Source organism: Ostrinia nubilalis, chromosome 20 (genome assembly GCF_963855985.1).
Source record: "Ostrinia nubilalis chromosome 20, ilOstNubi1.1, whole genome shotgun sequence".
Lineage (NCBI taxonomy): Eukaryota > Metazoa > Arthropoda > Insecta > Lepidoptera > Crambidae > Ostrinia > Ostrinia nubilalis.
This window is the reverse complement of record NC_087107.1, coordinates 7,326,369-7,341,660: the sequence shown is the minus strand read 5'-3', so window position 1 is coordinate 7,341,660 and position 15,292 is coordinate 7,326,369. Positions and strand designations below refer to the sequence as shown.

The following is a 15,292-nucleotide window of genomic DNA, read 5'->3' as shown; positions in this document are numbered from 1 at the left end:
AAAAACTGATCTATAGACTTAATATCTGGGGGCACGGCAGTGCCCCCACCAAGTCGAGCAAAAAAGCGGCACGGCCGTACCATCCTTTTCTCGAAGCAATTCAGGCCATTTTCGACTGCCTGTAACTTCGTTGTGGATAAAACTAGAAGGCTGAATTTTCATTAGCTATGCAGGCATTGTAAAGACACGGTATATTTAAAATTTCATTCAATTTGAACCAGTAGTTTAAGAATTATAACGGGTCAAAGTTACTTAATTTTGTCACTCACTGACTGACTCACTGACTGACTCACCGATCATCAAAATTCTAAGGCACTTCTAGCAGACCTAGAAGCTTCAAATTTGGAATATAAGTAGTGTTTGGTGTATGAATCAAGGAAAAACTAAAATATTTGGGGGCACGGTAGTGCAACCGCCAAGTCGAGTAAAATTTTTCAATTTCGGTCCAGTTTTCTAGATACATAACTGCTGTCTACAAAATACAAAAAGAAATGAGATTTGGGGGCACGGTAGTGCAACCGCCAAGTCGACTAAAATTTTTCAATTTCGGTCCAGTTTTCTAGATACATAACTGCTGTCTACAAAATACAAAAAGAAATGAGATCCCATCAAAAACAATACTTGTCAAAAAAACCAAGTCTCGCAACTCAGTTGTTCTACGGTAAAAAGTTGTGAGATCCATGTAATACCAAGTCCAGGCCAGGAAATCTTTAACGTTTTACATAAATATATTGACTTGGCCATCGCATGAAAACACGTGTAAATTAAATTATTTAGTGCGATGGCCAAGTCAATAATTTATGTAAAACGTTAAAGATTTCCTGGCCTGGACTTGGTATTACATGGATCTCACAACTTTTTACCGTAGAACAACTGAGTTGCGAGACTTGGTTTTTTTGACAAGTATTGTTTTTGATGGGATTATTATTATCTTAACTATCTTGAACATGATACTTAAGAACGTTTACGCGAAGCGCGGCGTTTCAAGGGGCATCATTGGAAATGATTCGCGCGCGGCGTTTTTTAATAGTTTTCAAATGTTTATAGCAAAACAATAACAATGAATTAAATATCGTTTCAAAGTAAATATTTTAAAAAAGATGTTGTTTTATTATATTAAGCTATTTTTATGTTGAATAAAGGAAGAATATTGGTGAAAAAATCACTTTGATTTTTGGGTATTTCACGTTCTTTTAATTTGTGATTTCTTATTGTAAAATACTTAAATCTAAAAATTTTCTCAGATTACTATTTGCCCAAGGATCTATGCTATAGGATATAAATGTTTTTTAAATCGTTTTCACAGTATTTTTATAAAAATTTCAGCTTGTAAACTGACGCTAAAGTGGAAATTTACAAAACCTGTGTGGACTTATCTTGATAGAATTCTTAAATACTAAACTAATCGCAATATTTTCTCAATTAACTATTTAGACGACGAAATTGCCTAACTATTTATGCCTATAACATATTTGTAGTATTACTGGTTAATGATTGTAACGAGTTGAAAAAGTACTGTTTTTGTGCCAAACGGCGTAAACGCTCTTAACTACTTAGTATAACTAGCTCGGCAAATGTGGATTGTGGATTTGAGTGCGACCTGAAACTATTCAATATTTTTTTGGCTTTTATCTATTTATTATCAAAAATAAAGATTAAATGTGTAATTATTGTGAAAATACTAAAATAATTTAGTTCTTGGTTGTTAAGCAGTTAGTCAAATAATCGGGTAAGTATGGGAAAATAAATAGAAAACGTAATTTTAAAGAATTTATTGACATGTAAGGAATAATTACATAGATACACACTGACACATCAATAGGCTAAAAATCAGTAGTAAAATGCTGATAATAATAATATAACATTTAAAACTTTTGACACCACCACATAAATATCTGAGATCATAAAATTTAGTAAGCACCATGCGAGTGGGACATGTAAATGTTCAAATAAATCATAAATTACTGCAATGATATATTCTTAAATTAATGTTCTGGGTTAAACTTATAAAAATAACTTAAATTTTATTAAAACTACCTAATATTAATGATAACAAAAATAATTAATTAATACAGTCAGACTCTAAAAACGTACACAATGCAGGTCTTCTAGACGGAACTGTTTTTCTTTTCACCGACTTAAAAAGGAGTTATTATTTCGACAAGGTTTTTTCGGATCTATCTATCTCTCTTTGACTCCCGTCGTATTAAACCTAAACTTAACTATCACATTCAATCAGAAATACTATCAGTCTTTACATTATAAGAAGACAGTTTCAGGAACCGATGAATCATCAATCAAGATTGGAAGCGTACCTGGAACAAAATAAATTATTCTTTATGCCACATGTAAAAAAGTTTTTTACACAATTTAGGGGAAAATCATGGAGGCCGTGCGTTTGAAACACAATAAAAAAGAATGACCATGTCTATCTTTAATTTCCCCCAAAAGTAACGTGATCAGCCTATACAACTGTCCACCTCGTTTCATCTTGTCTAACGTCATTCATTCGTCATCTTCAACATTATATGGCTAATATAATAATTAATGCAAATGCAACCGAGTATAACTAGTCTTCATACATTAGTCACGTTGACTAAATAAGCTCTATCTCGCAGTCAATTACCGATTGATCTTTCAACTAACGAAACGAACAATCGATAAGATACAGCATCACTGAAATAGCAACGGAAATTCACAATCGTGGGGACTCTCCACTCAGTCTGCCCAGCGACAAACCCTGGGGGGCTAGATAGGAAAGGACATAAATCCATATATCACAAAGAGAAATACACTCGCTCCTATGAAGCTTGTTTGCGACGACGACCCCTGATAAACTTATTATTATGACATAAATACAATTACCCGAGAGCCGTATGGAATAATACAAGCCCATTTAAAACCGTATCGGTCGACGGTGCTAACTGGGACAAACAACTGTCCATTCATTCAGGAGATTTCGAGAAAATACTACATTATTTATTTACGGGTCGCCCACTTATCGATTACGGTTGCTATTTGAGGAACTTGTTTTTATTTGTGGGCCACATGAGCCTTGTGATTTATCAGTGAGTTTATTTTTAGATAATTTCTGCCTTTATTTTGTCATTAAACATAATTACCCCTCGATAAGATCTTAAGCGAATACAGAACTTATATGATAAAATTAACCAGTTTAACTTTAAACTAATGTAATTTAATATCTTCTTTACTGTAAGTACTGCCTGAAAGGAGCCACGATAGATGTGTAGAAAGGGAATAGTCACAGTGTCTTCTCTAGAAAATCTAAGACTTAGTAAAACCTAGGTAGGTACCATTAGCTTATTGGTGAAAGTAAGAAACCAATAAACTCGTTCATTACTACTGTTTTGCGGAAAGGGTCGACCACCTACAACAATACAATACTGGCTGACTCCCTTATCAGTTGCAATTAAAAATTATTAAACAATGCTGATAAGTTTTGAAAAACAACTTGAGGGCAACGCAAGGGCTCGGACAGTTTGATAAATGCAGTAAAAAGATACCAACGTAAGAAAAACAAAATAAATTGATAATTAATTAATGTACAATTTATCGGTAGCCACGATATGATGCATGTGGAGTGTCTTCTATCCAAATTATTGTAATTTAACAATTATAATTTCTATAAATGTCTCATGAAAACATCTGGCTGCAATGGCGAAAAACCCCGTAATAAGTGTCATTTATAAATATTTAACCTAATTAGATAAAAATATCAATTATTTATAATAATTAAAGTAACAGGCCCCCACGTATAATGCAATAAATCAGTAAGTTGCTACAAAACAAACTTGATATTATGATAAAAAACTGTCCTTGTGTTTGATTTATGAAAGCAATTGTCATTTGTTTCAATTTATTGACGCTGATTAAAAGTTGAACAACAAGGGAATGTACTACATATTGCTTACTACATAATAAAACAGTATAAATGCTGTAATTTAATATAGCGCGGTAGTTAAAAGTTGCAATAGTTACATGAAATTACCTTTATCTGGTTTATTGTTAGATAACTAGTCGGTTGTGAATGAGGATCAGTACTGTTGTAGAAAATTCAATGAAACTAGTATCTACGTTAATCTTTAAGACATAAGAAAGATATATCTTTTTGAATTATCCAAATCGGACCATTACTTACGAAGATATTAAGTAATAAACATAGGCCGTTTTTGCCGCTATAAGTCAACGTACGCAAGGCCGCGTGACGTCATTATATCCGAATCGAGCGCAGCCGGCGTACTATTGGGATGGAAAATATTTTTTTCCGGCTAAACTATCAGTTTTAGAAAAAAACTTTTAATAACATTTATTCTTCAAAATAAGGTAACCTATCGACCAGTAATTTTTAAAAATAAAAATTGTGAAAAATAAATATTGCTATGTCCAAAAACCACATTTTCATAGGATTCGATGCAATGCGGAGACGCGGTTGGGGTGAGTGTAACTTAATGATTGTTTGTATGGAACATAATAATACATAATATGATGCTAATACCCAGTTTCTGGCCTGGGGGGGGGGGGGATAAGTCATACCCAGCTTATAGCCTGGGGGGAGGGGCAAGCCTTACCCAGCTTCAGGGGGTAAGTAATACCCAGCTTCCGGCCAAGGGGGAGTCATACCTAGCTTATGCTTATGGACTGGGGAAAGGGGCTAGCCTTACCCAGCTTCTGGCTTGGGGAGGGGGGGTGGGTTCAAGTCATAACCAGTTTCTATGGGTTGGGGGGAGGGGCTAGCCTTACCCAGCTTATGGCCTGGGGGGGGGGGGGGTCAAGTCATACCCAGTTTCTGGCATTTCTGGCATGGGGGGGGGGTGTCATACCCAGCTTCTGGCCGAAGGGGAGTCATATCCAGCTTATGCTTATGGCCTGGGGGTAGGGGCAAGCCTTACCTAGCTTCTGGCCTGGGGGGAGGGGGAGGGGTCAAGTCATACCCAGTTTCGGGCCGGGGGGGGGGGGGGGGGGGTAAATCATACCCAACTTCTGGCCGAGGGGTAAGTCATGCCCAGCTTATGACCTGGGGAGAGGAGAGGGGCGGGGTAGTCATACCCAGCTTCTAGGCTAAGATTAAATAGATTTCCAGCACGGAGCGGCTGTCCTTTCCTGCAGCAGCTGGCTCGCCCATGGGAACGGCGAATAGATAGGTAGGTGCGTAGGTTTAACTCAGAAAAACTAAATAACAGGTAGGTATTGCGTGTACATCGAAATGATTTTCATAGCAATGTCTTGTAGCCTAGGCAGAGTGTATCTGCCTCAGCTATACCTTATTGTTAGAAGTAAATAAATTAATACTTATACATTTTTATACTTTACTTGGAAGAAGATATGACTCTAACAACACTTATGAACACTTTATTTGAATAAATCGCCAAATATACCACCGCGGAGACCCCAATCGCGTCTCTGCGTGCCATTGAATCGTATGAGCGTATGGATTTTTTGCGGTATTTTTCACAATTTCTATTTTTAAAAATTACCTATCGATAGCTTACTTTATTCTGATGAATAAATGTCATTACAAGTTTTTCTCTAAAACTGATAATTTGGCTAGAAAAAAATATTTTCTATCCACGCAGTACGTCGGCAGCGTTCGGATCGGATATAATGACGTCATCGTCCCCGCGCCGAGCGGTCAGTGAACTTTTTTAGTAATTTGGCCATAACTTCGTCAATTTTTGTCGTAGAACAAAAATTTTTGCACTGTGTATTAAGGATTTCTTAGCCCTATAAATCTGCATTCACAGCTAAAAATCGAAATGATCCTCATTGTCGTGAGTTCAAATAATAACCTCCGCTCAATATGTAACAATAAATGTCAGATTCCAAGTATCTAGTGTGAACAACAAGAAACTAATCAAGATTTATGCGTTGATCCTTGCGGCCTTTGGCAATCGTGTGTTTGTTCCCTACTGAAACTATGGACCATTTAGGTGCGTTTTATGTGTTACTTTTAAAATTATTAAAGTAACGTTTTCAGGAAGATTCTACTCAAGATTATGAATAACTTACTATGGGATCAATATCCTCCTCAGAAAGTCGAAAATGTACAGACGACGGTACGTCAACGTAACCACTGTGGGTTCTTGTGCAGTTGTAATAGGGGCGAGTTTGCATTGCAACAAAAATGGGTAGCCTGATGTGCTGTCGTGTGTACATACATACAGGGTGTCCCAGAATGGGTGAATCAAACTGATAGGGGAGGTAGCTCTACTAATGTACTAGAAAATAATGACTAGATTTCGAGATTAGAGCACATTATTTAAAAAAAAATTCCGAACTCAAATTTTTTTTTCATATTTTTTAGGGATAGTACCTACATTAGTAGAGCTACCTCCCGTAGCAGTTTGATTCACCCATTCTGGGACACCCTTCCTGTATAACATACTAAACGCCAATGGATGTTATTATTATTATTATTGGTTTTGGGCCTTCATTTGCGCCAGCTCGACCAGGTTTGATCTATTGTGACAGCCCTTGTCTTTAGAGTTCACTGCTTAGTCCCGTTGAGTCTATAAATTTCCAGATTCTTTGGAGCGTGATATCTGCTATCTCATCCAATGGATGTTACAAAGGTTCCATTTAGATTCCGAAACTTCAGAACTTCGATGGATTTTGCGCTTCCGATTCAGTTCCGGTTCCGATTTCGGTTTCGATAAAACCAAGTTAAAAAATTCCGGTTCCGATTTAACTACTTCCGTAACATCCCTAGTCATCATCATCATCATCATTCTCAGCCATAGGACGTCCACAGCTGAACATAGGCCTCCCCCAATGCTTTCCATGTTGCCCGGTTAGTAGCGGCCTGCGTACAGAGCGCCTTCCTGCTACCTTTACGATGTCGTCGGTCCACCTTGTACCCACAAGGTAAGGACGTCCCACGCTGCGCCTTCCGGTACGCGGCCTCCATTCCAGAACCTTGCTGCCCCATCGGCCATCAGTTCTGCGTACTATGTGCCCTGCCCATTTCCACTTCATCCCTAGTGTCAAGTACCAATGGCACCTTACCATCGGTTCACCCGAAGACCTGCTGCGCGGCGTAGGTGATGTGAAGGTAGCCGTCGGCGCCGCGGAACTCCTCGTACGCCTGCGCCATGGTCATGCTGTGGCTGACCAGCACCTTGTCATTCACCAGCAAGTACAGCGCCTGTATGGGAAAGTGAGCCTTGTTCATTTGTGTTTGAGTTCAAGTTTGTTAAACATGAGTGTGTTAGATATGAGCGAGGTTGGGTCGTCACCGGTATAATTGCACGTTGTTAAGATGATAGACACGGCAATATCACGATAGTGCTGCCACGATTGTGTTTTGTTTAGGTATTACAATATTATGTATTTTAGGTTGACATAATAACCCACCCTTCCTTTTCCATAAATCTAAAACACGTAGGACTCAACCCAGTTTTCTACCGAAACATGTTTCTTTTCACTGAGTAAGTAGGTATTATAGCATAAAGCAACTGTAACTATTTTTCTGACCTTTATAGCCATTAATGCATCCTTTTCAGACTATGTCAAAAGAAAAACTTTCACGTCTCTTTAGTTTCAACTTCTAACTTTCAGTCAATTAATGTATGATAGTGGCAGCACTGTCGCAATACGTGCGGTAATTAAAATGACTGAGTTATCTTTATGCATTATTATGACTACGAAGTCTTGACACTTATGGAACTGCATAACGCTTGCAAAGATAATAACGATAAAGATGTTTTTAAAAATCTTCGCCAGGGTTCTACTAAATAAGAATATTAAATTAGGGACTTCTTCTTGACACCATGCCATGAGCAAGAAGTGTAACGATTTTTTTAAACTAAGCTATTAGGTTTTCTTACCTGTGTATCCCTTAGTTTCATTTTTGTCCGAATGATGTAGAGAAACTGGGACATCGTAAGCTCTTGAGGAACCAGGAATTTGGTTTTTTCTAAGGTGGGCACTTCTCGCTCCCTCACGTAGCGTTTTACATAAAGCTGAAAGAAAAAAGTTAAACATTATTTTGTAAGAACTATTTATTAGTCCAAACAAATAAAGAAATTTTGACTTTTTGACTTTATTAACTTACATAATAAAAGTAATTAAAAGGTTATTTTTTGCTAAAAGCGCTGTACTTTTATGTACCAACAATCGTTACTTTGTAAGTGTATGCTATATTAAGAGATAACGCTTCGCAATACAAGGAGTTATTTATCTATTTATTTCTGTCGTGTAGGTTATCAGGTTACCGGCAAAAGGCCGGGTGCGGGTGATATACTATTTTAAATTGTTATCTTATTTTTATGCAACTTTTGTTTGTAAGTACTTAGATACTTACAGGTACTTTGTTAGGAAATCTATGTCTGATGACTTGAACTTCTTCTTCTGATCCATTCATATCTGGAAAAAGAAATATTTGTAAGTAGGTAACAGGTTCGATGAAGAACCTTTTTGAAAGAGTTATCAGGCGATGTATTTTCAAAGCATTTCAATTCTATTTTCGTATGCGATATCGCATAAATCGTATAAAATTCTTATTTAGTTAATAAGGCGGTTGTGCAAATTCGTATGCGAATTGTATTTCTAATGCGTCCAAACATCTGCTAATATTGTTTATGGTAAGTGCCTACCTACATGATTAGATTTGAATGTAAACTGAGATAGCAATAAATAAATAGTATTCTATTCTAGTCTTATTCTATGGCTTATCAATTTGCTGAAGCATAAAGGTATTTAGGTACTACTATATTTACCATCTTGGTATCCGAAGACTTCTTGTGAGGCATAAGTAATGTAGAGGAACCCGTCTTCGTCTCCATGAGATTCGTATGCCTGTGCCATCGTCAAGCTCATGCTCAGCATGGATCTGTTGTTTATAATTAAATACAGGGCCTGCGGACAACAATCAGGCATTAATTTTATGGGTTTGTGGCTTAAATTCTACTTATTCACTAGCTTCTAGTCGAGGTAATATTTTGAAAACCGTTTTTAGTTATCTGCGGTTGGGATTCGTTTACCGTTTATGCGATTATGCGAAGTGTTTCGTACTATGCGATTTAGAATTAAAATGCTTCAAAAATATGTCGCCTAGGTTAAATATCTGAGTAAATGTATAATAAATAACCCACCAGTGTAGCTACATAGGTAAACTTACCCACCTATTACGTACACTGCAGCACTGGTGGGTTACTATTTCCAAATAATCATTTTGATAGTCTTTGTTCATCTCAAAATCATGCAAGTCATATTAAATTAGGCTGTCTAGGTTTAATTATGACTTCCTTACTTGACTAATTAGACAGCTGATCTCTGCACGAGACTTACTTTCCCTAGTAAACTTCCATCCATCTTGAATAGATAAACACATAACATCTACTCTTCGTATACAGTGTGAGTCACGTTAAAGTGTACATATGAAAATAGATGAAACAAGACCTATTTTTATCGACAAAAAAGAAGTCAAGATTTTTTTTTATTTTTTATAGAATTTTTTTCTTCCAATTACTTATTGTAGATAAAACGTAATAACTTTTAAACTAAGCGGTATATCCTGATAAAATAAAAACAGTAATAATGCTAAATAACAGGCGATACTAAAAAAATGCATAAAATACACAAAAAAGGCCAACAAATAATAAAAAAATATACTTTTTGAAAAAAATTTGCTTTTAAATTCGTGTTTTTTTGGTTATTTGATCAATTTCTCCAAAAAATGCCCCTATAATGGGTGGTTTTTATTACTTTGTATAATTCTCTATCGTGTTACCTTCGTAAAACCAAAAATCGCATGTATCTATCCCTATCACAACGTTTGCAATGATATCGTTTCAGCCAAAAAAAAAACGATATCATCCTCCACCTCCATCCGCCTCCAGGATCGGGACTCGAAACCTATCCAGTTGCAGCGAGGGGTAAGACAGGGAGACGTCATATCTCCAAAACTGTTTACCACCGCCCTGGAAGATGTCTTCAAGCTCTTGGACTGGAGCGGATTTGGCATAAATATCAACGGTGAGTACATCACCCACCTTCGATTCGCGGACGATATCGTAGTCATGGCTGAAACCTTGGAAGATCTAGGCACAATGCTCGATGGCCTCAGTAGAGCCTCTCAACAAGTGGGTCTCAAAATGAACATGGACAAGACAAAAATCATGTCTAATGTCCGTGTCGCACCCACTCCTTTGAAGGTTGGAGACTCTACACTCGAAGTTGTTGACAATTATGTATACCTGGGACAAACAGTCCAGTTAGGTAGGGCCAACTTCGAGAAAGAGGTCAATCGTCGAATCCAACTCGGCTGGGCAGCGTTCGGGAAGCTACGCAATATACTCACGTCCGAAATACCGCAGTGTCTCAAGACAAAAGTGTTCGAGCAGTGTGTGCTGCCAGTGTTGATTTATGGATCTGAAACGTGGTCGCTTACTATGGGCCTCATAAGAAGGCTCAAGGTCACCCAAAGGGCGATGGAGCGGGCCATGCTTGGAGTTTCCCTGCGTGATCGAATCAGAAATGAGGAGATCCGCAGGAGAACCAAAGTGACCGACATAGCTCGCAGAATTGCTAAAACCAAGTGGCAGTGGGCGGGGCACATAGCTCGTAGAGACGATGGCCGTTGGGGCAGAAAAGTTCTCGAGTGGCGACCACGGGCTGGAAAACGTAGCGTGGGCAGGCCTCCTACTAGGTGGACCGACGATCTCGTAAAGGTCGCGGGAAGAGCCTGGATGCGGGCAGCGCAGGACCGTGCATTGTGGAAAACCTTGGAGGAGGCCTTTGTCCAGCAGTGGACGTCATTTGGCTGAAACGATTGCAATGATATAAAAAATTAAAAAAAAAAAAAATTTGACCTCTTTTTTGTCGATAAAAATAGGTCTAGTTTCATCTATTTTCATATGTACACTTTAACGTGACTCACACTGTATACCCGTTATAGTTACCACAACAAATTAACCTTCATGACCTTTTAAGGAACTTAGGTAGATCCAGTGTTTACTGCTGTGATCTAGATGTTATGTGACGTCAGAATGCTATCGGCTAATTGATTTTCTGTATTTATTGATTTCAATCTTGGAATGGGGTAAACATCACACATCTGTTGCTATTTGAATGGAAATCTACGATAGGACGATATTCATTCAATTTATTTTACTTTTTTCTTTAAAATTAAGAGCACAACATGAAAGATCTAAACTTTTTCTACCAGTGTCTTTGGGAAATAAACGCAAACAATGTTTGTCCTACTTATGTGCGCATAATCGTTTCAGCCAAATGACACTCACTGCTGGACAACTGCCTCCCCAAGGAGTTCCACAACGACCGGTGCTCCATTGCCCGCATCCATAATAATTTCCCGCGACTTTCACCAGATCGTCAGTCCACCTAGTGGGAGGCCTGACCACACTACGTCTTCCGGTCTTTGATTTATCAATGAAACTTAAAGCTGTCATGTCTAAACGTAGGATAGGAACATAATGACTTACTTGGTTTGGCTTAATTCTTATCCTGTTCCTTATTATGACTAGAAACTGTGACATTGTAATATCTCCGGGCACTAAAAACTTCGTCTTGTCCAGTGACGGCAAACTTTTATCTTTGTGGTATTTTTCGACTATTAACTGAAAACAAAAGGAAAGTTTAAATTGACGATATTTAAAGTAAGTACCAAACTATAAGTTCAAATTGCAGCTAAGAAAATAAATTCTATAATGAATTTTGGACCACATACAAAGAAGTTGGTAAGTTTGTAGGTAAGTAGGTAGTAACATTATTAAGTGATGATAGTAATTTTATTAGATTGCAATGCTAGGAAGGAACACTGCACTCGTAAACAACTTGAAAGAAAACAGAAATACTTAATGTCACTTACCGGTATTTTATTTGGAAATTTTGTTTTGATCGCCAACACTTCTTCTTTTCTGCTCACTGCAATAAAAAAAAACTAATCATACAGGGTGTTATAAAAAAATTTATAAAATGGTATCCGCCTGTGGAGGACAACGCTACTGAAATCTTCCCTTTCTTTAGTTAACCCCTACTGGTGGACACGGCTAGGAAAAATTATGTCTTGTCTAATGGTGGAGAAACCACGACAAACGACATCGGAAATAGACGTCTAGGTATTTTTTAATATTTCAACAAGATCAAAAGCATATCAAAAGTAAGTATTATTAGCGTATTTACCGAGAATATTCAATCTAATTTAATTGAATTTGTCCCGCTTTAGGCAGTTCGATTTTTTCAAGTTGTTTATTTAAAATCTAATTTAATTTAATCAATATATTCGAACACTTTAATAAATAACTTTCACTTTAAATAGCTACCATTGTCTTTAAAAAGCATCATTACGGGTGATTACGGTTACATTTCTTTAACCGACTTCAAAAAAGGAGGAGGTTATATGTTCGACTGTATGTATTTTTTTTTTCTATGTATGTTCACCGATTACTCCGTCAATTGTGGACCGATTTTCAAAATTATTTTTTTGTTCGATAGGGTACACTTCTGAGGTGGTCCCATTGTCACCAAGTCAGGATCTGATGATGGGATCCTAGGGAAATCGAGGGCAACCCTAAAATTTTATAGGCACGTATATCGTTTTTCAAACTTTTTCTTAAGTTATTCAAGTATTTGCTCCTGGAAATCATCATCTCATATTGATGAGCTGATGATAGAAGGTAAAACTCCTTAATGCTTAGGAGTTGGAGGATAATTCTTTTAATTTTATAGATAAGTAAGTATAGTTTCTAAAGTTATTCAAGTGTTCACATCAGATATTCATCATCTCATCATGATGAATTGGTCATGGTAGGTACAACTCCGTAATGCTTAGGAGTTGGAGGATAATTCTTTAAATATTATAAGTACAAATAGACCAACAGTTGTATTCTTCCATGTTTTTAAGGTGGGCTGACGGTTTAAGGTCTTTTAGGTTTCCTATATGGTAACCTGTATTTTGTATGGAATATTATTTACACTAGACATGAAGAATATGGTGTCAATGTACTGCCTACCTTCAGTGGTAACATCAAGGTAATTAATTAGTTAACTAAAAAGCAAGAAATAAGTAAAATTTTATAAAAAAAAAATAAAACCGACTCCAAAAAACCTACACTAAAAAGTAGAAAAATAATTACTAATTTCCTACTTATTTATTAGGACGAATTAATATTTATGTAGGTATACCATGATTGATACTTTTAGAGTCGGTGCAGGCAAACTTTACATGTTTCATAATCTTGGCACCGACTCCAGAAGTATTAATCATGGTATACCTACATAAATATTAATTCGTCCTAATAAATAAGTAGGAAATTAGTAATTATTTTTCTACTTTTTAGTGTAGGTTTTTTGGAGTCGGTTTTTTGATTGATTTGATTTGATTATAATCCTTAACTAATTACCACTTGTCATGCTGTTCGTTTGTTTGTTCGCAGATGCTAATAAGTCACGTATTCATAGCAACAACTAGCTATTTGGCCCATTAACTAATTAATTTAACCGACTGATAACAGTGCAAACAAACGCATGCGATCGAATAAACAAAATCTCAGGTTCGTTGAACTTTATCTTTTATATCTAGAATGTGTAGTAATGATTTAAACCCTATTTTGTATCTAATTTAATTGCATTCGCACTAAAAGACACTTTTGACATTAAATTATTTTAATTAAAAGTCATAATTTACAGCTTTCCATTTCATTAAATAATTTAAAGCCGTATTTTGTATTTGCTGAATTAACTCTTAATATTTAACGGTTTACAATGTTTGAAAATATGTAACCTATTAAGTACAAGACATTTTTAATGATGAGCGAAAAGTTAAAAGACTTAAGACAATTTATTTATCAAAATATAAAGAATTATAATAAATCACCGCTTTTAAGTGCAAATGTAATCAAAACCTCGTGCACATGCTTATAGTAACTAGCGTAAAAACAAGTTTAAAAGTAAATAAAACCTTTAACAAGACAGAGCATTTCTTATCTCTGGATTTACTTTAGTTAGACGCTGAAGTTCACAGGGGTCTTTTAAATCGCGTATGTGCTGATAATCCATTTATTTAATAGATTAACTTGGACAAGAAAAACACTATAGAACAGAAGAAAGATCATCAAGGTTTAATAAAAGCAAACCTTCCGGTTTTAGAACTTTCTATTCTTCCGGTTCCGGTCCTTGAATTTAGTAGGTTCTCTGTTCCGATTTAGGTAATTTTTATGGAAGTTTAATTCAAATGTATCACACATTAATAATTATAATCTAAGTATTGGCATCATTCTCATTGATCATGCAACAATTTATTTTAAAAAAAATCTTTAGTGCAAAAAGACTTACCAAACGGTTTTTTCGTTTTGAAACACTGTGTCACATTATGATTCACATCGTGTTTTATTAACGTTGTTATAAAATTGAGTTCCATTTTCGATTGTTGTTCACTTTTCAAACAAGTGATAAAGACCGACCGTGCGCGTCGTCCGCCGTCCGATACAAGACTACCGCAAAATAAATAACATCACTAGTTTTATCAATCGACGAGGGGTCCGACTCGTAAACATCCGATAATCAGTGCCATTTATTTTTATTGTAAAAATATCTTTATCGCGAGTGCGATTCCGCTATTACATATTTACTTTCGCGGGGGTATCTACCTAGCCTACGCGTTGGTATGCTGGTTTACAAATACCCGCGAAAAAGTTTGTAAAAGTTTTTTTTTTTTCAAGTCTTTTATGACAAGGCATTTGAAACACAAATCTTTTAAAACTACGTGACTGTGCTGTTGTTCCAGGATTGTTTTAATTCCCTAATGTGATTACTCGTCGGATATTTTTGGTGGATTACCGGCAAATATTTGTAAACTAATTAATATTTGTTGTTTATTTTATATTGTTGTCACTTAGTTTTCGAGTCATATTTGTAGGAGTAATATTTAATTTGTCATTACACCAATAAAATTAGACATAGAAGATATGTAGTGTATTCCAGCTAGGTTGCTTTTAGAAGATTTGGTGGGTAGGTAAACCTTTAACGAGCTGATGTTTCGGTTTATAAATAAACATTATCATCTCGGCACTATTTTTATTTTTGTTCTTTGATGTATGGACCCAAAAAGGAAGAAAACTGATAACTATAAATATTTTTCAGCCGCAACTTTGTCCACTTGATTCTGGTTTGTTACAGAAACTGTGTCTTTGAGGAAAAGGAATTTAACGTAAATAATTTACTTTAACAAGTAAATAACACAAAAATAAGTGAGATTAATCAATAGCCAAGTAACTATTTGTAATAATAATATCTTGCATTTACGTGACAGATC

General features: G+C 36.2%; 1 protein-coding gene across 1 annotated transcript; it reads right to left on the bottom strand.

Annotated features, from left to right (window-relative positions):
* Window positions 1-1,757: 1,757 nt before the first annotated feature.
* Window positions 1,758-14,487, bottom strand: LOC135081751 (uncharacterized). The gene is made up of 8 exons (XM_063976535.1): window positions 14,314-14,487; window positions 11,849-11,904; window positions 11,463-11,597; window positions 8,736-8,874; window positions 8,321-8,382; window positions 7,845-7,979; window positions 7,024-7,162; window positions 1,758-2,315 (listed from the first exon to the last, which is right to left on the bottom strand). The coding sequence occupies exons 1-7, from the start codon at window positions 14,396-14,398 to the stop codon at window positions 7,031-7,033; spliced, it is 744 nt and encodes a 247-aa protein (XP_063832605.1). The 5' UTR covers window positions 14,399-14,487; the 3' UTR covers window positions 1,758-2,315; window positions 7,024-7,030.
* Between the last annotated feature and the right edge of the window lie 805 nt (window positions 14,488-15,292).

Coding starts and splice junctions, on each gene's coding strand:
- LOC135081751 (XM_063976535.1), bottom strand. CDS start 14,398: ATGGAACTCAATTTTATAACAACGTTAATAAAACACGATGTGAATCAT. Junction 7,980..8,320: donor GATTTCCTAACAAAGTACCT/GTAAGTATCTAA, acceptor TTTTTCTTTCAG/CTTTATGTAAAACGCTACGT. Junction 7,163..7,844: donor TGAAACTAAGGGATACACAG/GTAAGAAAACCT, acceptor TTTCCCATACAG/GCGCTGTACTTGCTGGTGAA.